Genomic DNA, 23,237 nt, shown 5'->3' with positions numbered 1-23,237 from the left:
TTAAACCTCTGCCAGAAATGTCCTCCACGATCAACACTAACAGTTACTAATTTGGAGTTGAGAGTGCTCTGCTTTGCCATCCATAGCAGCATTCCCACAGTCTTCCAGCCAGGTACATCTCTAGTTACAATAATTGTCTTTCAGCTGGGGAGCTGAGTGACTATACTGCTGCAAGTATGGAATAAATCATGTTACTATGGTAGCCAAGGTTTTTGGAAAACAGCATTTCCCAGAGCACAAATGCCATTTCTCTGAATTTTGCTTCTTTTCCTGAAAATGTTGTCCCAGAATTGTGAGAGGTTTGAAGCTGGGTTTCACTATTTTCCAACATGAGTTCTGCAGCAAGCTGGACACTGCTTTTCAGGTTTATTTATTTATTTGGTTCAACCTTCATGATGTTGACAGAATCCAGGTGCATGGATATCTTATATACTCAAGTTAATTACTGCTGAGACTGACATCTGAGAAGGGGATTTGAAGGAACAAGACAAAACACAGTTAAAACTTGACCTTGAAACATGAGAAATGAGTCCAAAGGATGGCATCAGGCTTGGAGGCTTCTCAACCTGTGCAAGGATTGGGCCAAGGTCTGGGTCTGAGCTCTGGATTTATCTGTGCCATCAGGAGCACTTGGCACTGAGACTTTTTTTGCCCTAGGGTTTGTGCTAAATTTAAGGTAGTTGAGCACAGCCTTCCCTGGATGTGGTGCACCCATCTCAGTTTGTCCAGTGAATCACAGCACGAAAAAAGGCACCAGAGATTGTATCCTCAAGAGCATTAATGGTTAAATTGTGATTTTAATTTTGTCTCTCTTCTTCTAAGCCACCGGTACATCCACAAGTGTTTTAACAAAGTATTTTGTTTCTCACTTCCCAGAATACCAAGTGCATTTCATAACACAGCTGTTGCAAATGTTATGGCTCTGTACACTTCATGTGTTAGTCTTGCCTGTGCTTCCCTTCTCTGAATTGCATTTAATAGGCCAAGTTTTAGATTTCTCGACTAATTTGTTGAAATTTATTGCATTTGTTGCCTTCCCCTCTTTCTTCTGAAAATCAGGGGAACTTCCAAATTTCAATTTAAAAGCGTTTTGTTTTTATGGAGCATAGTATTTGTTGGAGGGAGAAGAGTTGAGATCATAATCTGGCACAGTTGACTAAGTTTCTAAATTTTAAACCATCGCCTTCTCTCTTTTTAAACATTTTCTCTGCCAATACTAAACATTTTGATCATTCAAAATGTAAATTGTACTCCCCATAGATGCTGATGGGTTGAGGATATATTTACATACAAAGGAGCTGTTGAGTGACTCACAGAAAAACTCATTTTCTTGTTCTCATTCTTAACAGTGCAGCAGGTTTCCCCCCCATTTTCTGGTTTCCGGAATGATCTGTGTCTCTGAGCAGTGTTTGAAAAGGTCCATGTGGTTAAAATGTGTGCAGTGGGAGAACCACAAATGGTTTAAGTATTTTTTGGCAGGGGAGCTCATGATAGGTGCTGTCTATGTGTTGTGTTATGTGGAAAAAACACCCAGAGCAGAACCTGAGTGGTGGTCAAAGAAAGGAAAATTCCAATTTCTTGGGGTGAGGAGAAAGCAGGGGTTTAGTCATGATATGGAATCCAGAGTTTTGGGCTGGGTAAGATGTTCTCAAGGCAGTTAGCACTTTATAGCAGCAGTGTTGCTGGAGCTGGGTGTGTGCTGTAAGACCTCAGAGACTGTATCTATATCTCCTCACAGAGCATTTTATGGGAGAAGTGACACTTGGTGTTCCCATGTCCATATGCCTGCTGGGCCTGGGCCCCTGGCACAGATTCCTCTGCAGGAAGCAGGAGTGTCTCTTTGGAACACTCCTGTGAGCCTGCTTGTGTTTGGGAAGGCAGAGCAGCACTCTGGAGTGCTCAGAGAGCTCTGGAAAGCCCCAGGCTTCTGTACATCTCCCGGGCAGCTTTTCAAGCTGTGCCTGGAGCAGTTTTGCACTGCTCAGGGCTGGGATCCTCTCCTGAGGTCCACAGGAACCCTGAGGCTGTAGCTGGCCATGACTCCCTCATATCACCAGGACAGATTTTCTCAGCTCTCCTTCTTCCTTAGACATATCCAAATAGCAGCCCAGTACTGTCAGACCAGTTTTGAACTGCCCAGGCATTTCATCAAGTATTTATAGCATTGCTTTATTTTGTACACTTGATAGTAATGCTTGAATCTGAGAGTGCATATTCCAGTTTTCCTTGGCTCACTCCCTCTAACTTATTTACTGACTCCCACCTTGATTTTTCTGTCAATTTGGAGCCCACTCAAGAGGACACATGCAGGTGACCCTATAGGAGATGCAGATGTGATTTTGATCACCTCCACAGAGGCTGCACCATTCTCCTCCACTTCCATCACAGCTTCCCATTATCTGTTCTGTGTGTGACCTATGCATTGACTTGAGCTCTATTATTCACTTCAGAACTGATAGTGTTTGTGTTAAGTCTTAAACGTGGGGTCAGGGGGGTGTTAGAGCCTTTTCAGATTATGTGACCTCTCCTAGCAAACTTTGAAGGGCAGTTGTTGACCAGCCCTGGCACTGTTTGCTCTGCAAGGAAGCAGGGTCTGTAAAAAGGCTTATTACACAATGTAAGTGATTTTCTTTTTGCTAAGCAAATATTTGCAATATGTTTTGAGAGATCAAGCATTCAAAGTGAAAAAGCAGGATACCTGCCAGGGATGTGGGAAGCACATAAATGACACCTCTAATTGGGAGAACATGGGCTGGTTTTAGTGTCTTGGCTCAACAAGGAAGCCAACAGGTTCCTGCCCTGATTTTCATTGAGCTCTAAGGCTTTAGGCATCCTGACAAATCTGGAAAACTTTTTCCCAAACTGTCTTTACTTCAACAGCTGCACTCATTACTCTTGCAAAGGCCAAGGTACTGTGGAACAGGAACAAATCCTATGACTTTAACAAATGAGCAAGGTCCTAATATGGGGCTTTCCTAGAGGGTAGTTTATTTTATAAATACCTGCAGTAACTAACAATGCCCAGCTATGGAGAGTGTGTCACCATCTGGATGACTGCTCACAGCTGGTATCATCATTTTTTGATCATTCCTTTGGCTGGAATCGAAGCTGCAAAGACAGTATGTGGCTTAAACTCGTTGGCTCAAGAGTAGCAGATCAACTCTAGTCAACATCTAACTTCCACATGTGCATCTCTCCCAGTGCTGTGGTATTGACAGGAGCCTCAATTTATATGCATGCAATTTATAAACAGCAAGAATACTGGAAATGAGGTAATATTTTGTATAAACATTTATTTTATAGTTTAAGAACAAGCCATTCAAAACATCTGGAAATCACAGGAACATGAGTAATATATAATAGCAATATCTTAAATATGCATTAGTAATATAAAGTCATCTTTCACCCTGATAGAAGTTACAACTTCATTTTTCTAAAAAGTATTTAAGACATGAAATATGTTTAGGTAATACATATATACAGCATCTAATTTTCTCTCCTCCTCCCAGTGGAGTCTGAGACTCCAGAGGTTTCTGTGATGGAAACAACGTGCTACAACTTGAAGGCTGGATTGGTTTGGATTGTATATGCAGAACTAGGCAAATAATTTACACCCATCATGGCTCTGTGTGCATGTAAGTGACAGAGCAGGGGTTTCAGAGCCTGTGCACGTGCACTCCCACAGCTGCTCACCTATTCACAACAACCGATGTAGTTATAAATCATTAGGTCTGGAGTTATTTCTAGAATGTCTCTGTATCTATATCCTAACTAAGCTATGACCTACTTTCATTATAACCCCCTGCCCATCAGTGTGCTGCTATGCTTCCAGTGGTGATTTGGTAAAATGTGTTTGCCTTGCCTTAGTATGTGCGAATTGATAAATAATTGTGGGTTTGATCAGCTCACAGCTGTTTTATCCTCATCTCTAAGGCAAGCAATTCCCTTTCTATTTCATAGGGAAGGTCTGCATTAACTTGCACTTCAAAGTATTGCTTGATTTCTTCTACCTCCTTTTCCCAGAACTCTTTTGAGATATCAAACAGTTCGGTGAGGTTGACATCTTCCAACCCCTTCAAGTTCAAAGCAGCATCCGTGGGGATGTAACCTATGGCAGTTGGTTTGGCAGAGGCTTTCCCTTCAATCCTGTTGAACATCCACTCCAGCACACGGGAATTCTCTCCGAAGCCAGGCCACAGGAATTTCCCTTGGCTGTCTTTCCGGAACCAGTTGACATGGAAGATCCTGGGGAGTTTTGCAGCTGGACGATGGGCCATGCTCAGCCAGTGGGCCAAGTATTTGCCAAAGTTGTAGCCAAAGAAAGGCCTCATGGCAAATGGATCGTGCATGATGATTTTGCCTGTTTGAAACACAGATGGAGAAGGTAAGGGAATAAATAGCACATTTATTCTAAAGCTCAAAGATTCAGATCCTCCCAGGGTTTGGTACTCGTGATCCCTTCACCACCCTTCTGAACCAAAGAAAAAAAGCAAGCGGTATCCTTGATGCACAAAAGGTACAAATTAAATTAATTTTTGTTATTAAATTTCTTACAGGTCAAGTAGCTTAAATGAAGATCCTCAAGAGATGGCTATCATTCATGCATTTATGTTGAGCTCTAGCAAAAAAAGAAAATTTAAATTTATTTATCCCAGACTGTAACAAGAACTGCCTGTCAAGGCTTCTGGCAGCCCTGTGCCTGCATCCTGTTCTGTGTGCTTGCCACCTAAGGGATTATTTTGCTTAATTTGACTTTTACAGAGAATTGGGCTGTTAATTCCAGTACAAATATTTTCTATTGTGAAAATGCACAGGTTGCAAAATTAGCTGCCAAGACTGAAATGTGAAAGAGCAGGGGGAAGGAGAGGGCAGGCAGTCCAGAGGGGCTTGCTTTTAATACAGGTAGGCAGATTAAATTTTGATTTACCTTTGTGCTCAGCAGCTGCTGTTGCTTCAGATCTCATGGCTGCTCCTACAAAGACTCCATGCTTCCAGTTAAAGGCCTCATACACGAGAGGGACACCTATAAAGAACAAAATCACTTCAGCAATTAGAGGTCCAGAAACATTTTTATGACAGATTTTGCTGTCTGAAATAGTGCTGAATGCATGTTACTATATAATGTACTCTAATTTTCCTGGGTTTTTTTTTTTTTTTTCTTAAATCAGTTCATTTCCTGCTCTCTTACAGCAAAGAAGTTTAAATGAATGTTTTCAAAACTGGCTACTGATTACTGAAAACATCCAGGGGGAGATATCTGGGACATCAGAATCCCCAGCAGATTTTAGTGGAAATAGAATCTGGTTCTGTGGTCATATTAGGCTCAGACCTAGCATTACTTCTATTCCTTTTCCAACTTTAGGTGCCCTTTAGCAGAACAATTTTACTTCCTTTTCTTAAACTATCTAAAACTGATTAATTTCTCTAACCATTTGCTAGCTGAACTACTTAAGCTACAGGCAAATTGAGACCAATACAGCAATTTTCTGTGTGTACTACCCACGTCAGTGGGTTCTGATCTCCCTCCAGCCTTTTATTATTATTATTATTATTATTATTATTATTATTATTATTATTATTATTATTATTACCTGTTTTGTGTTAACATCAAAGAACTCAGACATTGAAACACCAGTGGCTGGAAGCGTGTGTGCCAAAGGCTAACTCAGAAAAATTGGACTAATGTGGTTATTTCCTTGCTTTTGCAGCTGTGAAAGCAAAACTTGTGTCTGTGCCCAGCTGTGTGTCAACGTTCTGTGGCCAGCACCTCAGCCTGGAAACGTGGCTGCTGCAGCTCTTACCAGCTGGTCTGCGCCCTCCGAAAATGATGCCTTCGATGGGAACGCCCTCGGGAGATTCCCAGGCAGGATCCATGATGGGGCACTGCCTGGCTGGGGAGCAGAACCTGGAGTTGGGGTGAGCACAAGGTTCTCCTGCACAGGAGCACAAGGAAAAGGTCATGATGGCAGAATTAATTTAAATCCATTCATTAATTTCAAAGGAAGCCAAGAGAGGGGCGTGGTGTGGGCTCGGTACCGTTGTCTGGGGTCCAATCCTTGTTCTTCCAGGAGGTCACAGTGACTCCAGCTGGCAGGGGCTCATCAATGCCTTCCCAGTAAACCCCTCCATCACTGGTTTCTGCCACGTTGGTAAAGATGGTGTTCTTGAATATGGTTTTAATTGCATTGGGGTTTGTTTTGACTGAGGTTCCAGGGGCGACACCAAAAAAGCCATTTTCAGGATTGATTGCCCTTAAGTTGCCTGGAAGTTAAATGGCAAAACAGAAGTAAATCATACTGATTTAATTCTATCCAGAAGTTTGTAGCATGTCTTACTGCACCTACAGCAACCTGTAAAACATTCCCATTTAATTTCCATACCTTGTTCATCAAATTTCATCCAGGCAATGTCATCACCCACACACTCAATTTTCCATCCTGGCAGGCTTGGGTTCATCATGGCCAAGTTAGTTTTTCCACATGCACTAGGGAATGCTGCAGCAAAGTACTTCTTTTTACCTTCTGGATTGGTAATTCCCAGGATCTGTTGAAAAATTAATGCAACTGTTAAACACAGTCTTTTTTTCTTGCACTTTTCATTTTGGAGATTGTCTCCTAGCAAGTGGAAATGATAAAATATTTAATTATGCACATTTGTTCCTACAGAAGAAGCACCACATAATATTGTTGACAAATAACTCAAGCTGTGCTTTTTAAATCATAGAATCAATTCTTCTTGCCATTAGAATATCTCTAAGAAATTATTATAATTTTTTAAAATGCTAGGTCTGTATATAATAAACATTTATTTTTATTTTGCTGGTTAAAGACCATATACATCTGTGTTTCTCTGTTGAGACAGAAGAAAACCAGGCAATATTCTTTTGACTGCACAAGTGGAGTGAAGGGAAAACACTTTGTGCATGGATACTTCTGCTCTTCTCAAAGACCACAGATATTTTTTCTAAGCCTGTTCTCTTATGCACTTTGAAATTCTTTTTTTCAGTGGTATTTTGTGGTGCTAGAATGTTTAAAGGACAGCAGAAGTTAAAGCCAGGAAGGTTACGCAGCAGCACTCCCTTAGAAATCTGATATTTGCAGGTTTTTGAGTGCATAAACCTCTTTATAATTGGGTCCAGTGGTGATGTTGAGGCTCTGCTCAAATACATGGGTCTGCCTACAAGAAGTTACTCTCAGAAGTTCCAGATCTTGCTTTTTTTATGTCATTACAGATCCTATTTTAAATGCTTAGTACTTGGCCTTACAAGCAGTTTTCTCTTCCTTGTGAGCCTGGCACGTGACAGATTCCTATCTACAATTACAGGACTGTCCATATGAGATTAATTTCACTGATGGCGGGACGGGTGACGGATTTATGTGGCTCTAATTTGGGGTTTAAGGGCTGCTCAAACACACCAGATCTAACAGCTCTTACCAGCATGTGCTCTGCGAGCCAGCCCTCCTCTTTGGCCAGTCTGCTGGCAATCCTGAGAGCAAAGCATTTCTTGCCCAGCAAGGAGTTTCCCCCGTAGCCACTGCCAAAGGAAATGATCTCCCTGCGGTCCGGGAGATGAGCAATCAGCGTCAGCTCCGGGTTGCACGGCCAGTTGTTGACTAATGGCTCTGCAGAACAGAATGTTGTACTGAGAGTGCAGCAATTTCCATGCTTGGTCATGCTGTTGTGTCATCAGCATCGTGCCTCTGACAGCAGCCCACAGCAGATGCTTCAAGGAAATCCCTGGTAAAGCACTAGGGATAATAATCTCCTTTCCATCAAACTCTCGTTGAGCTTTGATTCCTTTAACTGAGTTTTGAACCTAGTGCTGTTACAGAGCCACCCTGGTGTTCTGTGGGGAGGGTGTCCCATCAGCTCCAAAACACAGCCCTGGGAATTTCCAGGAGTTTTTAATGGCTCCTGGGGTTTTTAGTGGCTCCTGGAGTTTTTAATGGCTCTTACCTTTTAGTGGCAGAGGGCATCCAACAGAGTGAAGGCATTTTACAAACTCCCCATTGCCCAGGGCTTTCAAAACATCTGTTCCCATCCGTGTCATGATCCTCATGCTGGCCACTACATAGGGTGAATCCGTCAGCTCAATCCCAATTTTGGACAAAGGTGACCCAATGGGCCCCATGCTGAAGGGGATGACATACATTGTGCGTCCTGGAAAACAGGGAGTAGCAACATGTGGCCCAGAGCAAAACAAGGAACTTTTGAAATAACCTTTATAGACATGGAGGTCGTTTCTCAGTCCTTTAAAAGCTGTTTGTCTTGTGAGAGATTCTGATGATGTTTGAATAGCTGTAGCTTTCTGTTTGTCTAATTGTGTAGCAAGAAGTTTTATCTTAAATGCTGAAAGCAGCAGTTCAGATAGATTGTCTAGCCAGGAGTAAGTGGGAGTGAAGGCCAAGTTCTCTGTTAGTGTAAATTCCTGAATCTGAAATTATTGCTGTGGATGGCAGGTCCTTCATTCTCATCTCTCTTCCTATCTGCTCCTCAGCTGCTGTGTGACTTCCTGAATCAAGTTACACAAATTTTGTACTTTGCCACTCTTTAGAAAAACAGGAGTGCTGGAAAGAGACTGAGGACTGTCCTTGCCCAGATATTTGGGTCTATGGTAAAGATCTGCATGAAACCAGTGAAGTCACTATTGGGGGTATAAAGCTAAATCTTCAGCTCAAATGGTTCTTTAAAGATTACAGTAACTTGCAACAGCATAAGTGTCTCAGCAATGCTGAAATTTCAGTGCCAATCATCTTTTTCTTGCCTACCTTGCATGCAGCCTGGGAACCTGGTGTTGAAGGCTTTCTCAAAATCTTCCTCAGACATCCAGCGCCCCAGCTGGCTTGTTCCACTTTTAGGTATTGGAGTGGTATCTCTCTGCTCTTGAGTGATGATGACAGTTTTGCTCTCAATTCTTGCCACATCTCTTGGATCAGTGAGAGCCAGCCAGCTGCAATTCACCAAAAATCAGGAAATTAGACTTTAATTATCAATATAACGTTTTTTACCCTTCTGTGGGATCACTTTAGCACAAAAGGTTACTAAAATAGTGCTTTGTAAGGCAAAAATTAGTGACAAAGCAGTATAGCAGATAATCTCAAAAATCAGTCAGATACCTTCTCTCATACAAATTGTTTTAAGACTTTCCAGTAATAATAACAAATTATATGGCCTAGGAAATTCTTGTTATATCTTTTTCCTCTTATCTCAGCCTTATTGTCTGTTGCTAACTTTCAGGGAAAAGTTAATCTTGTTTAATTCTCATTCTCATCAGTGTGAAATTGTTTTGTATGGGGACCACAAAATGATGCCTCAAGCCAAGTGGATGCCAAGGAAAGTAGTTTAAGTGTTGGTATAAGTGCCAGAGGGATCAGAACCCAGTTTAGTGGATTGGCACAGTCCCTTAAGTTAGAGGCATCACAAAGGAAATACTGAGAATTAGCACCATCATTGAAGGAGTTTATTAAGGGGGATTTTTTCCTCTCTAAGGAATTTTTGCCATCTATTTACAATAGAGGGGATTGTTTTACATTTTCACCTTTGTGCATGGAAATTTTCCACGAGTATAAAAATGTTCTAGTGGGGCTGTCATAACCATCATCACTACAGCTAAGCATATCATTAACAATGAATAATTTATCTGGTGAATCTTGCCCTTTTCTCTCCCAAATAGTCTGCAAACAGATTGCCAAATTCCTGCACTTTAGTTATTCAAAAGTCTTTGCAGATTTCTCCCATGAAGATCTCGTGGTTGGCACGTAATTCTAGAGTATGCACTTGTTGTTAATATTCTCCTTTCATGTTCAGTTAGTTGGGAGAAATTAGGAAATATTTGAAAAAACTATTTGCAGAATACATTAGAGTCAAAGCTCATCGGCATGATATGAATAACGCCTGTACTGAATAATATTTGAACACCCACAGACCTATTTGAATGCCACAAAAAAGTATGTGATGAATAAATTAATTGGCTAAAATAGTGGAATTCTTCAGAAGAAGATTTGCTCAACAATATTTAGCCATTGCTAATGATAAGTTGTGTAAGTCTCATGACATTATTTCAGTTTCCTGATGTAACTAATCAATAGAGAAAAATAATAGAGTTGATAGTCCAGTTGAATAATTTGCTTTATGCGAATTTTTAGAGGAAAAAGTTTGTTTTTCCTGAGTATTTCACCTATGTAAGCTAAAGTTACAAAATGTTCATGGAAAGCAAATATGAGAGAGTTATAAGAAGTTTTTTAAGGAAACAGGATAGAAAATGAATTTTCCAATTCTGAGATGTTACTTGACTTCATTTAGGTTACTCACCAGTTCTCATACTTGTTCAACTTCTTGATCATGCCTTGTTCTACCATGATGTCCAGAAGTTTTTTGTTCTCTTCCTCCGAGCCATCGCAGATGTGGATGCACTCAGGCTGGCACAGCTTGGCGTTGGTTTCGATGAAATCCCTCGCTTCTGGAGACAGACTCTCCAAATCCCCCTGGACAACCTTGGGCACGACGTTCATCTCAGCTTTCAGCTGTGGGGGCATTATTGAAGCTGTTGTGGGTCTTGTGGATGGCTATAAAATACCGACCACAATCTAAAATCAAATAGATTAGGTGTGTTAGCACACTTTGCATTCTAACCGGTGTCACGAAGCCTAATGTGACACAAAGAATTTACTGTGGACTTGATTGCTGCTTTAAAATCAAGGTAGGGAATTTGGATCACTGCTAGTATCAAGGTGGAAAAAATAGAGGCCATTCTACTTACTGTCTATGTAGGTGGAGCTGGATGTCAGAAAGGATTTTGCTGTACCTTTCAGTTGAGCCCGTTTCACTTGCCTTGGAGCTCTCTTGCAATCCCTGCTTTCCAAGGATGCACCTCCTTCCTTAAATATTCTTCGTGGTGGTGTCCATCCCACCAGTTGAGGTGAGGGAGGCTTGTCCTTTACATCACCACTGGATGTGTCTTGGGACAGTGCCACTGACATTGTCATCATGCAGAGTTGTCAACAACGCAGCCCTGGCGGGGTAATCATTTAACAGGCTTGATTAATGAATGCTGGAAGCGGAGGTTCTTAGCCCCTGGCTTTGCTGTTTTGAAGAAGTTACAAAATTTAGCAGTTTAACCAAACTTTGATCCAATTTGGCTTTGAAATCAAAAACGTCATAACTTCTCGGCGTGTGGGAAAGGTTGAGTACAAAGAGTTTCTGGAGCCAGGAACACGGAGGTCATGCACGGAGGCAAAGTGCAGTTGGCACATTTTGTAGGCAGATGGTCACTAGTTGGCTGTGAAGTGGAGGCTCGTCCAAGGAGTGTTTACTCACCTTGGGAACACTGCCTGATCCGGGTATAAAGTTCAACAGTGAGCACTGACAGGCCTGAATAACCATGACATACACAAGGCCCACAGCTCTTATTTTTGTCTATGTGATTCTAAAAAAATCCCAAGCAGTATAAATCTAATTGTTGGGGTTCCTTCAGTGTAGGCAAGGAAGTTTTTGCTTCTGGCTTGCGAACTAAACAGTTATTTTCTATTGCTACAACCTCAGAAGAGGCAGAGCAGTGTCTCAATAATTAACCTCCTCTTTCAAATATTATGTTTTCTTTTACTGGGAGTTCTATGGGGAGGAGGTGTCATAAAATATTAACCCATCCCTAAATTATTACTCAGAGCAAAACACAGAACTGCTCAGGACTGGGGTGCAGGCTGTTGTTCTGTGGGTGAAGTGCACTGTCTGCATGTGCACATACACAGTCTGTGTCAGTTGTGGCAGTGTCTGATATCAACAGCCACTACTGCTCTTATAATTCTGAGTCTTATCTCAGTGTGATATCAGACACTTGAGTGTGATCTCGGGCACTTTGAGCTCTTGTCCCTGTTTCTGCAGGCCTGCCTTCAGCTTCCTCTGTTCCATTTTAGACCTTTGTGACCATAAGGAAAGGTGGTCTTCATGTCTATTTGTCCATGTAGTCTGGATGTGTGAAGATTTAAGTATTTCAGACAAACAAAACTGTAGAAATAACCCTGCTGCCATTTCATCTCACTCTATTTCTACCCAGTCTTAGCAAAACATCTGGAGCCTGGATAAGGTAATGCTTTTGTGACTTTTTTGTATTGGTGGGGCTTTTACCATGGTTGTCATTGGTAGTTTGCAGAATAGGAAATCTGGGATTCCCAGCCAAGTTTCAGGGAGTTCTATAAAGCAACAAAATTGACTTATCTTGTATAAAGGGTGTTCACAACCCAGCTATTGCTCAGGTTGGATGTTCCCAGCAAGGTTCTTGCTGGAGCAGCCAGCAGTGACTTGCAACCCCCAAAATCCAAGCTGGCAGAGCAGCAGGGTTCAGGACTGCAGCTCACCTTCCCATCCTGCAAGTCTAAAATACTGCAGTTCCCACTGCAGGAACAGCCCCTGGGACTGTAGTCTCTATCTCCCCTGCAAAGCCTTTTATAATGTTTTGTAAATAAGGGAAGAAAACAGTGAGGTAACAGGGGCTGTCCTTGATTCATGGCAAGGCCAAACATTCCCAAAAAGGAAAACAAAAATCTGGTGGGATAAGAGGTGCTAAAGACTGCTCCAGATAGGGCTGTGATGTAAGCAAAGATAAAATCCAAAACCAATTTAATAATGGCAAAGCTGGTGTTTGTCTTCAGAGTCCACATACTGTGTAGCTGGTGGAACTGATCAGAAATATTTTCCTTTTAAAACACATCATAAAATACCTTCATTAAAAATAAAATTGAGCATAATCTTTAGTAATACTAAACAAAACTCTTTTTCAGAGAAGTACAAAAATACTGAGAGCTTTTTGCTGGCCAGGTAAGTCAGTGCACATAGAAATATCTGAGGGTAAGTCAGCAATGCTCAGTTGTCAGGAAGATGATAGATCAGGAAATGATCATATTGCAGCACAATCAGAATAAAAGCTTACATACACCAGTGTAATACAGCAGAATCAGTCCTAGTGTCTCTAGGTTTTGAGAGGAGGAAAAAAAATTCCCAAACCCAGAGCATTAATTTCTGCCAATTAAATTACAGTCAGGCAGGTGTTGTGCAAATTTCCTAACACTGCAATCCTAACCTCCCACAATCTTGCTATACAAACTGTGGGCTTCTCTTGAGAAGACACTAAATATGCCAAATTGGTGGTACTGTGTTATGAACATATGTCCATTAAAAATCACATTAAGGATTCCAAATGTTTTTCATTTGTGATGGCAGCAGGGCTCCAGTACAGATGTCCACTGGGAATTCTAGACACTTCAGCATCAAATTACTTGTATTTAGGTAACACCTCCCATCAGAGGATCTCAGAGCATATCACAAACACACAGTGAGCCTCAAGCCCCTATTTAAAACACACATAGTATTTGGTGCAGTGAAATAACTGGAGCATATGCAAATCAAGGCCAGGATTTTTTTCAAGAATCTTCTCATTTAGAGATTCAGCTTTTAGGCAGCCAACAGAAGGCATTAAAGGCTTTATGTGAAGATAGTGAATTCTCATAACACCCACTGTCTCCCACACAAAAACCCAGATGCATCACTTCCAATGGCTCAGTTACAGTGGTCTTGAGGTGTTCACCCAGTACAGGTGAGTGCTGCTGTCTGGATTCAGTTTCTGGAAGATTTCACAAATGGCAAACTTGGGAGGTGGTGTGGGGAAATGTAAAACCCTTAAAAAAAAGAGTTGTCTTGAATTTAAAGTTTATTTTCCATTTAAATGAGAAACCTTTTTTAGTAGTAATTGCATTATAATGCTCATCTAATAGCTGATAACAATTTTTTCTGATTGAACTTTTTTTGGCACTTTTTCTCAGTGCTTCTTGACACTTGAATGTGATGCTTATCAGGTGCCTTCTTGGAAGCTGTCAAATCATTTAAACGTGTGTGAATCTGACATTTCAAGATGATTGTGTTCAACAAGTGCCTTGAAAGGAGGGGTTTTATGATGTTTGCTTTGATGGACACTATTCAGATTGTTCAAAACAGAAGTTTTTGAGCACCTCAGGTTTTACAGACTTACTAGACCTCAATAAATGTAAAAGTTTTAGATGCTCAGAAAAAGTGTCATTAGAAAGCTTAACTCATCACTACAAACCAGGGTGCAACAAAGCACTCAGTGAGATCTGAAAGTTGTTAATGGCATGTATTAATACTCAGAAATTCTACTTCCCTGCCATTGCTGATTCTCCTACATATTGTCACCTCCAAAGAGTTTGTCACTTGGGTATTTTGATGTAGAATTGTAGGTATTTTAAAGATTCTCTGAACTGTTCTGCTAACAGAACAGCACTGCCTCTGGATTGTTATTTCTGCAGTGGAGTTGTGCTCTGCACACTCTGACAGCTGCTGGACTGGGTGCCACAGAGCCCAGATCCAAGGGCAGCCCTTGCAAGCTCACAGAGAGCAGGGCAGGGATTGTTCTCTCGGTTTCCAAAAGAGAACCTGAACCGTGCAAATTGCCTGCGGTTGCAAAAGAGTCTGTGAGCGAGCCAAGTGCTGATTCCAGAGGCGGGCGATATTTCCGCCTCACAGCCCCTCTCCTTGCAGGCATTTCCTCAGCACTGACCCTTCTGCAGGAGGTCTGGGGACCTGCCACACGTGCTGCACACTCCTCTCCACGTGTGCAGCGTGAGCCGTGAGCCTGAGCCACTGGAGATGGAGCCTGTGCCACCGGCCACAACAGGGAGCAGCAACCCTTCACCCCCTTCTTACCTCCTTTCCAGCCCCAGTCTATACAGGCTTGGGCAGATTGCAAGATATGATGTTTGTGGATCCCTGCAAAAGGTGATGTAAGTTTTTTGGCCCGTGTTCAAAACGAAGTGGCTTGTTCTGATGGTGGAGGGGCGGAAAAAACTACCGGGATTTATCACGATTAGACTGAACTTCCATTAGCCTGTCCAGCATTTTCAGCTTGACAACAGGCATTTCTCAAAACAAATGGAAGCAAATTTCAGCAGCCTGGAAGATGCACTGGTGCGTGTTTAAGGCCTCTAAACAAGGTCACCAACCTTTGATGCTTAGTTTAGTATCAGCTCAAGTGCTCAATCCCAAGCTATATTTTAGGGCAAGTCCTGGTTGTGCCACAGAACATGATGTTGTACCATGGGCACACTGGTTTCTTGCTTGTTGTTCTGCTTTGACAGATAAAATATGTATTGTTGTTGTTATTATTGCTTTATTTTTAAGCTCACTTTTACAGGCTCAGCTCTGGAGATGGGATTGAGATAAGTAATTTTAACTTTGATAAGCAGTCACTCCTCTGGAGCCATTTCTTGAGCTGTGACTCTAATCTGGGGACTCTTCCCTAAAGGAATACTGTCCTTTTTTTAAAAAAAAGCCCTGTCAAGGATTGGTGTGAATGTGTGAGTAATGGGCTCTGTAGCCACTGGTACCTGACCAGTGGCCAGGTATGTGTAATTCTGTTAGCTTGGGAGCTCTTCTCATTGACTGACTTTACCCTAGCCACAACAGAATTATGATTTTTGCATGGTTACTGCAGGTTTTGTTTTGCTGAATGAAGAGCAGAACCAGAGCTAGGAGAGAAGGGGACAAACCATACCAACCAGAGTGAAAACCAGTCAGCAAAAGGTTTGTGTTTCCTTTTCCTTCCAGCATCTGCTCTGCTCAGTCACACAAAGCCCAGATGGCTCCAAATCCAGTTTGCAAATAAAAGTGGTTACCCTTGTTGGAATGAAATGTCTTTACCACAGAGGTGTGTGTTTGCAGCTGTCAAGGACTTCCTACTTCCTACTTGGGTAGGGAACAGACAAATCCTTGCACATGAATTCAAGCACCTCTTGTTCAAGAGTTTCTGGCTTCCTGTGCATGACTGGTGTTCTGCTAACTGTGCCCTTTTACAGAGATCTCACCTCCTCAGGCCTCAAGAAATGACATGGAAGCAGCTTTTTATATTCTGAATGTGTTTATTTTTTCTAGGATGAGAAAACTCTGGCTCTCCTTGCTCCTTCCTCTTGCATGCCATTCATTATTTCTCTGTGATGCTTTGCCTGCTTGTCCTTCCAGGGTTATCCAGCTCTACCTGTGCAATGGGCTTTTTCTCTTTTCTTTAAATCCTCCCACACACCTTTGTTTTCTCTCAGCATTTCAGTCCCTTGTTCCATGCAGTCTGACCCTCTGGTCACAACTCTGTGCATCCTTCTTGAGCCAACTCCTTTGAAGAAGGATGGCTTTAACCAGTAAGAGTGGGGGCAGATTCTGAAGTTTTAGGTTCTGTTTCTTCCTCTGCCATGGATTTCCCATTTGACTTTGGAAATGTAAGTACATCCCCAAACCTTTATCAGCTCCTAGGAAGGGGACTGGGAGGTGATAATGCCAGTTTCTCTCTGTACTTGTGAATTCTTCTAGTTTGGCTGATAGTTTCCATCTAGAGGAGCTTAAAACCTAATTAGATGTGATTGTTATCTCTTCTCGTTTTTGTCAGTGCCACAGACAGTCCCTGCTGAGTTCTCTCTTGGTTACTGTAATGCAAATAGTAAGTTCTTACTTGAAATGAAAAGCATTTACTTACATATAAACTGTTTTCTCCTTCAATAGCAGCAACTTGGGCTGAACCCTGTTTTCTGTTTCAAGTGAGATTTGTTCTATACTTTTTCCCTAGGAAAACAGCTTTGATTAATATTTCAAGCATTTTAGAACATGAAAAGCCAAACAACAGGATAGAAAAGCTGATTATGCAGAAATGAAAGCCAAGCTACATCTAAAGGTCAGAAGGCAAATGTGCCTATGTCAAGCACTACATGCCTTTTGGTTCTTGAACCTGGCAGCTGGAGGAAAATCAACATTGCACAAAAACCAATAATCTCTGTAACGAATCCTCTGTTTACTGGAAAATGCTTATGTAAGTGTTAACAGGTCAGGTGAAATCCTACATACTGTACACTTCTGCTTAGCACCATTCTAACAGGAATAGACAACATCAGTGGACCACAGTGGGATTTTTTTCAATGTAAAGGCACTTTTGTTTGGTCAGTGTAAGTGGTTCCTACCAGACAAATGCCACAATTATGATTATTTCTACAAACAACACTCAATAAAGACATCAGGAGTTCAACTGGAAATCATGCTTTTTTTCTTATGCTTTTAGGAAGACAGGATTCTGACTGCTATACGTGCATCTTTGACTGATTACTTGTAACTATCTCCAAATTTACTGATTTGGGATGATATATATGCATATGAATAGTGTTTATGTAAAGAGAAGCTGCTTATGTGTGTGCTTAAACCACTGTGTGCAAATGAACAGCAACCAGCTTGCATTCTGCTAACAAGATAAAAGACCCCATGCACTTGCTAACCTTGCAGAGTCCAAGTATTTGCCCAAAATAGCACTAAGTACCTTTTTATTTTGGGTGAAGCATAAATGCCCAGAAGATCTTAAACAAAAGATAGGTATGAATGACAGATCAAGAGACATTCAGTTTGCAGAGGCAGAATGGAGTAATAACCATGATTCATAAAACCCAGGCATTCTCATCTGCTTTCTAGACACTGCCTCATCTTGATGTTTAAGATAACAAGGACTGTAAGATTGACTTTGTTTCTTCTTACAGGAGCACAAAAGATGTACAACTAAGCCTGCTATACCATATTTCTGTTACCAGCTCCTGATGGAGAGGCCTGGGGCTATCTGGTTGAGGGCTTTAAGTGACGGTTCAACATTGTAACAGTGCAGAAAATTAAAATTTAAGGTATTTCTGCTGCTAAATATCATGGATTACAGCACCTGCTGTTCAGTGAAGTGACATTAATACACAAGTTGTTAAATATTCCCTTAAATTTTCTTGGTTTTTTTAGATTTTTGAATTAAGAAGTTGGACTCCTCAGAAAGTTTAGCTCCCAAGAGGATTTGTTATCTGAGCTGGAAAAAAAGTGCACAGGAACCCACTGCTCTTCTGAACCCACCAACCACCTCCTTACTGCTGATTTTGCAAGGTTTAACGTGTACTTGCTGCACATCCACGTGGAAGCAGAATTTGAACTCCTCTGGGTTTGTACATCTCACTCACAGATTTATTAGGATAATCATTTAATAGTCTCATTCTTTGGTGATCCTATTAACTTCAAGTTTTGGTGTCTGTTCAGCTGTGCACAAAGAGCTGTTCTCAGAACTGTTTTCCTGATTAAAGATTAACAATGTGATAAAAGAAGGAAACGTGGGCATCCTTGGAGTTTGTTTCTTACATCAGCTGGGTTAAACCTTTACTATCTTTTCTCACTGTGTATCTTCTCTCTGTGTTTGGCAATCAAATTTTGCACAGCTCCAGCACGTTTCCCCTGGTTTAGTCAAAACAAGAGGAAAACTTTCTGCCTTTTAAATTTTTAACTCTTCCACCCTTGCACAAACAGCAACAGAAACCTGTAATAACTAACTAAGGGGAGTTGAATTAAAAACTTTTCTTGCTATCTGTTGGATTAAAGAGTATTCTGTAAAAACAGAGGAAGTCACTGAGGTGTAGTTAACTGTATAACCACACTAATGTCTTTTGAAATGGAAGAAGTGATATGCTTGCCAATAAACATCCTTCTTCCAAGCAGACCCAGGCACGAAGCTCTGCTCTTCGCCACAAGCGGCAAATTGTGTATTAGTGGATGACAGGATTGTTTCTAAATATATCATAATGTTAGATGAAAGAGTTAATAGGCAAATTGCAATTATGGTTAATAATTTTTAGACCACTTCCCTGACTTGTGTCTAAGCAATTATTCATCCCTGGTACTTTCAGCTCCAATAAGCTTATGTTAAATGTTTTCCCTTTTATATATCCCACATGTGTACTCTATTAGGTCTTGGTTTTTTGTCATGCTATATAATTATAAGCATTTACAGTATGGAGCAGCATTTTAAGAACATAGGCAATACTCGAAAGCACTAAGTCTTTTAACCCAAAAGGAGTTGCTTTTGTTCTGCTGCAAGAACCACTCATATTTAAAGAGATGATTTGTCTCCTCAAAGTCAAGATGAGCATTGGAGAGAGAGCAAAGCCTGGCTTTTCCCGTGCCTTAGGCACAACCTGAATTTAGCTGATCCTGTATGAGCAGCACAGTCCAAGCACTGTGCCCTGAGACAGCTCTGCAGCTCTGCTCACCCTCCTCTTTGCATGAGAAGTGGTAATTTATAGCCTGCCTAGACACTAGTCAATCAATACCCTCCAGCATGATTTCCATCTGGCTTTGCTTTGCTGTGCTCTCATTTCTCTCTGCTTCTGGGATTCACAAGGAGGACTGTATGTTCTGATGTTCCTGGGTCTGAGGTCTGACTAGTTTTTATATGACTGTAGCAATAAGGAGCAGAGAATCGTGTTCTTTGGGGCAGGCAAGAAATTCAAGTCAGATCTGGATCCTAAGTGATGTCTGATAAAATAAACTGTAGCTTCCATCTCCGAACCAGAGGTCTGGGGGAAAAAATAAAAAATTAATAATATTCTTCTTTCCAAGTGATCAAACTGTATGTTTTCTCATGAGAATATTCCAGGCCAGCACTGAAGCACTGACTTAATTCTGAATCTGCAAGATGCAGTTGCTTAGAACAGCATCAAAAAGAACATAACTTTTTATCTCACTCATTAGCTGACATGCTTTTTTTTTTTTTTGTAATTAAGGTTTTTGGTGGTCTCTGAAGAAATGCTCCATATTTGTGAAAGTGGGACACCAAAGGAACAAGGAGCATCAGAAAACACAGCAAAAATACTTCAACCATTTAGTGACAGCTTCAAGACCTGAGCAACATTTAAAAGAGCCAGATGAATCAGAAGATTGTAAAAGTATCTCCGCTTTCTCTGAAGCAGGTGATGGTGTGAAGGAGGTTATCTGGTGCTGTCATTATTAAGAGGGGCAATATCTCACTGCAAAAGAGGTGCTGAAGGCAGTGACTGTCCCTGGGGTAGCAGCAGAGGGAAGGTGTGTGTGTTTGCAGCCCGGTGCTAAGGCACACACACCGCTGACAGGTGCGGTGTGAACACGACACAAACTTGGAAACTAAAGTGAGACATTGGTGGAAAGTGAAAATGGAAAACTTTCCAGATGCCAGGTGGAAAATGATATTAAAGCTGTCAAAATAAGTCACAACAAAGACTGGGTTTTCTCCTAGACTAACAGGAGTTCATGTTCTGGGGTAGAATGGAGGTTTCAACTACAAGGTGGAGTGTCATAAATGAAACAATTATGAGCATTGGAGGTTAAATCTGAACCTTTTTTGGGGGGGTTTTATGCTTTGGTCTCTTTATTTTTTCTTTTTCTCTTTCAAGTGCACTGCAGCATTCCTGATTTACTCTACAGTTTGTGGACAGGTCAAAAATGTGTAAATAAATCCCACTGTTGTTGCTTCACATAGTTATCTATTCTGGGCCTAATTCCAAGCCCTGTTAAATTGATGGCAATCCTTCCATTGGCATCAGAGGACTGCAGCTGAAAACCTGTGATGGAGGTGCAAAGCATCACCAGAGAGGATGGATAAACAGCCTCTGCAGTCATCCAAAGTGAGTTTCTGAAACACAGTAAGGAAAGTAAACCTTGAGCTGCATTCAAGGTCAAATGTGCTTTATGTAGATGGTAATGGAGCCTTTTAAAAATGGAGCCTTTTAGCTCCACCTAACATATATTAAACATCTTAAACATTATAAAAGACATTATTCAGATTTAAGATTGACAATCTGAACAGATAACCCAGTATATATATATAACCCAGTAGTTAAAAAGTCAGCTGCACTGTTCATACTTGGGTGGAAAACCACAGATCGGAACAAAGTTTGCTGTGTTTCCTTAGTGCAGCCAAGGATATTTACTCTGCTGATGGAGGATTTTACTTATCTGTGTATTCACTCTCATGCACTGGTAGATTCTTCTCAGCAATTTATCAGCAATTTATCTGCAATTTTGTGGCTGAATTTTGTTTCTTTATGTCACATTATTTTAGCACAAGAAAATGTGCCTACATTAAATTCCTTATGCTCCTTATGAAATACTCGTAACAAACAAATCATTTTGAACGTTTACCCCACAAATATATATATATAATTATGATTTAAAATATAAATTCTCTATTCTTTCATGATAGACTTTTCATGCAGGCTGTTGATGTGTTAGAAAGAATCAGACTCCCAGAGGAGTGGGTAGAAGTTTGATTGCAGCTAGAGATAGACAGTGCAGCAGCAGCAGTAACTGGAGACTGTACACACAACACACCATAATGGCCATTATGGAGCTGTTAACCTCTAGTGTGTCAAAACCTACTCAGAAACTGGTTGAATTCGTAGATTGCTGATCCAAGTGGTTCCTTTAAATTCAGCAAAAAATGAACTGAAGGGCTATTCTGTGTTTGAGCCATAAATCCTTGGAAATATTGGTGAATAATGGAAATAATGGCAGACCTTTACTATAGCTGCATGGATGGTGCTGATATTAATAATGCAGAAGTGCAAGGCAGGGCAGCTCTTAGAAGTTGATGACTGGTGAAGTGCAGAAAACCTCATTAAAATAACCTAAAGGATAGTGTATTATTCTAGCAACTTTTTTCCTACAGCGCCCTTCAACTATCATAATTGCACAGTATATGGAGCAACTTGAAAAGATTTAGAAAATGTGTAAGAAGTAAAATCTCTGGCCATAGTTACTGGCAGCCTAATTATGTGGATATATTGTGTACTCGGCATCCTGTTCGTTAGTTTTGAGAGCCCGTGGATTTGTGGATGATGAATAATGTGGTGTCTAACCAAAATATCAGCACTAAATTGCTGGAATAGATATTCAGCCTTAAATAATTGCTTTGGATTTGTGTTGATTCCAAGCAGTAGAATAGTTATGACTAACTTGCAGTTGTTAAATGTAAACATGCTGCATTATTTTTGCATTTAAGTTTTTACAGAACTGTGGATAGGAGTGGTTGTTGTCAAGGGATTTTCAGTTGATGTCTCTGAAGAATAAGTCCAATAACCCCCCCTCATCTGAGGGTACTGCTCTAAAGCCAGTGGTGTGGGTTGCTGTTTGTGCTACAGATATTTCACAAGTGCCAGTTGTACTGGGTTACTTCTACCAACAAGGAAAGTCACCACTTGGTTTAGGGCTTTGACTGGTGTTTGGTAATTCAGTTTAACAGGATAACACACTGGGCTTCAGTCCCTGTGCAATGTACTGTACCCTGCAATGCACTAAGCTAATATTTAGAGATAAAGCTCCAAATCTACCCTCTGCACTGGCATATAATAGAGCATTCAAAGTAAGTGGGTTTTATAAAATGTTTGATGGCTGGAAATTACTAGTCTAGAAGGGTACACAAGATTGAATGTTAAGTCACTCAAACTGTGCAAGTCTACCTCAAAGACATTTTCACAATACCTTTGGAGAAGTCTTTCAACTTGTTCTCACTGAATAACCAATCCTGGCCTAAGGTACAGTGTAACGATGCTTATACATCGCTGTGCTGCCTCTGCAAAGCCACTTGAGCCAATTTTGTACAACACTTCTGTGGCAGCAGCATCAGGCGGCCCCTTCAGCGACACTCCAGCGCTGGGCTCCCGGCTGGAGGCTTTCTGTCACAGAAACGTGCAAGTGCTTCAGATACTTCCCAAGTGCAGCAACCCATTGAGCTCAGCCCCGTGGTCTCCAGCCAAGTGGGAGCAGAAGGTTAAGGGCCTGTAATTAAAGCTGAGAGATCTTCGTCTTTGCTCAGAGGGTGAGAAAACGGCAGCGGCTCCCACAGGACTTGGGGAGCAAGGAGCTCCAGGCACCCGGTGCACTGGGAGGGAAACATCCACAGGTTTGGGGCTTTGTGTTTTGTTGGGAATTAACAGGTGAGAAGCAGCTATTTCCCAAGAGCCGCTGCCCGCGCGTGGGCTCCCGCTCCAGCCGCAGCTGAGGGAGCGGCACAGGGAGGCAGAGGGCGGCCATGCCGAGGTGCACGGCGGGTGCTGAGCCCCTTCCCTGCCGCCTGCCCTCGAGGGGCAGCCCAGGCACAATGGTCCCAGCTCGGGGACACCCAGCTCCACGTGAGGGAACGGAACAGCCTGCAGTGACCATGAGGGCCTTGGACCAGGGCAGCACCAGGCAAGGAGTGCTGAGGGGGCAAGGGGTGAGGCAGGGCTGGTCCTGAACACCATGGTTTGCCCTTGTTTAACCTCAAACAGGATCACTCAGCAGCGTGAGGGGCCTTAGGGTAGGGCTGCAGACAGCCAAGGGCGGCAGCAGAAAGGGTGACGAGGCCGGGCTGAGAGAGCAGTGTGGAC

The 23,237-nt window shown here is 41.7% G+C and overlaps 2 protein-coding genes and 1 long non-coding RNA gene across 22 annotated transcripts in view; 2 read left to right on the top strand and 1 right to left on the bottom strand.

Moving 5' to 3' along the window:
* Positions 1 to 3,273: 3,273 nt before the first annotated feature.
* On the bottom strand, positions 3,274 to 12,411 carry PCK1 (phosphoenolpyruvate carboxykinase 1). 2 transcript variants are annotated; one of them, XM_056507325.1, is made up of 11 exons: positions 12,354 to 12,411; positions 10,760 to 11,011; positions 10,312 to 10,586; positions 8,769 to 8,950; positions 7,957 to 8,160; positions 7,435 to 7,622; positions 6,381 to 6,543; positions 6,037 to 6,261; positions 5,802 to 5,933; positions 4,928 to 5,023; positions 3,274 to 4,360 (listed from the first exon to the last, which is right to left on the bottom strand). In XM_056507325.1, the coding sequence occupies exons 3-11, from the start codon at positions 10,533 to 10,535 to the stop codon at positions 3,906 to 3,908; spliced, it is 1,869 nt and encodes a 622-aa protein (XP_056363300.1). In that variant the 5' UTR covers positions 10,536 to 10,586; positions 10,760 to 11,011; positions 12,354 to 12,411; the 3' UTR covers positions 3,274 to 3,905. The 2 variants fall into 2 exon arrangements, with proteins under 2 accessions (XP_056363300.1, XP_056363301.1); XM_056507326.1 differs by having other exon boundaries at positions 10,312 to 10,523; positions 12,354 to 12,410.
* Positions 12,412 to 14,366: 1,955 nt separating this feature from the next.
* LOC130261193 (uncharacterized) lies at positions 14,367 to 19,708 on the top strand. Of its 5 annotated transcripts, none has more exons than XR_008841952.1 (6): positions 14,367 to 14,789; positions 15,500 to 15,588; positions 16,619 to 16,858; positions 17,571 to 17,708; positions 17,815 to 18,007; positions 19,620 to 19,708. It is a non-coding gene; the product is annotated as an uncharacterized LOC130261193 (long non-coding RNA). The 5 variants fall into 5 exon arrangements; XR_008841951.1 differs by having other exon boundaries at positions 14,367 to 14,793; XR_008841950.1 differs by having other exon boundaries at positions 14,367 to 15,157.
* A 15-nt stretch (positions 19,709 to 19,723) lies between these two features.
* Positions 19,724 to 23,237, top strand: part of CTCFL (CCCTC-binding factor like) — a 55,839-nt gene continuing 52,325 nt past the window's right edge. For 13 of the 15 annotated variants that reach the window (XR_008841936.1, XR_008841939.1, XR_008841938.1 and 10 more), the window contains exon 1: positions 19,738 to 20,495. Coding sequence is in view for 1 of the 15 variants with exons in the window: in XM_056507158.1 (XP_056363133.1) it covers positions 20,466 to 20,495 (30 nt within the window). In the remaining 14 variants the exon portion in view is untranslated. Of the gene's footprint in view, positions 20,496 to 23,237 lie in introns of all 15 variants that reach the window. The other 2 variants (XR_008841943.1, XR_008841937.1) reach the window with 2 other exon arrangements.

This window comes from Oenanthe melanoleuca, chromosome 20 (genome assembly GCF_029582105.1).
Source record: "Oenanthe melanoleuca isolate GR-GAL-2019-014 chromosome 20, OMel1.0, whole genome shotgun sequence".
Lineage (NCBI taxonomy): Eukaryota > Metazoa > Chordata > Aves > Passeriformes > Muscicapidae > Oenanthe > Oenanthe melanoleuca.
The sequence above is the reverse complement of the archived record's forward strand: the minus strand, read 5'-3'. Positions and strand labels throughout refer to the sequence as shown.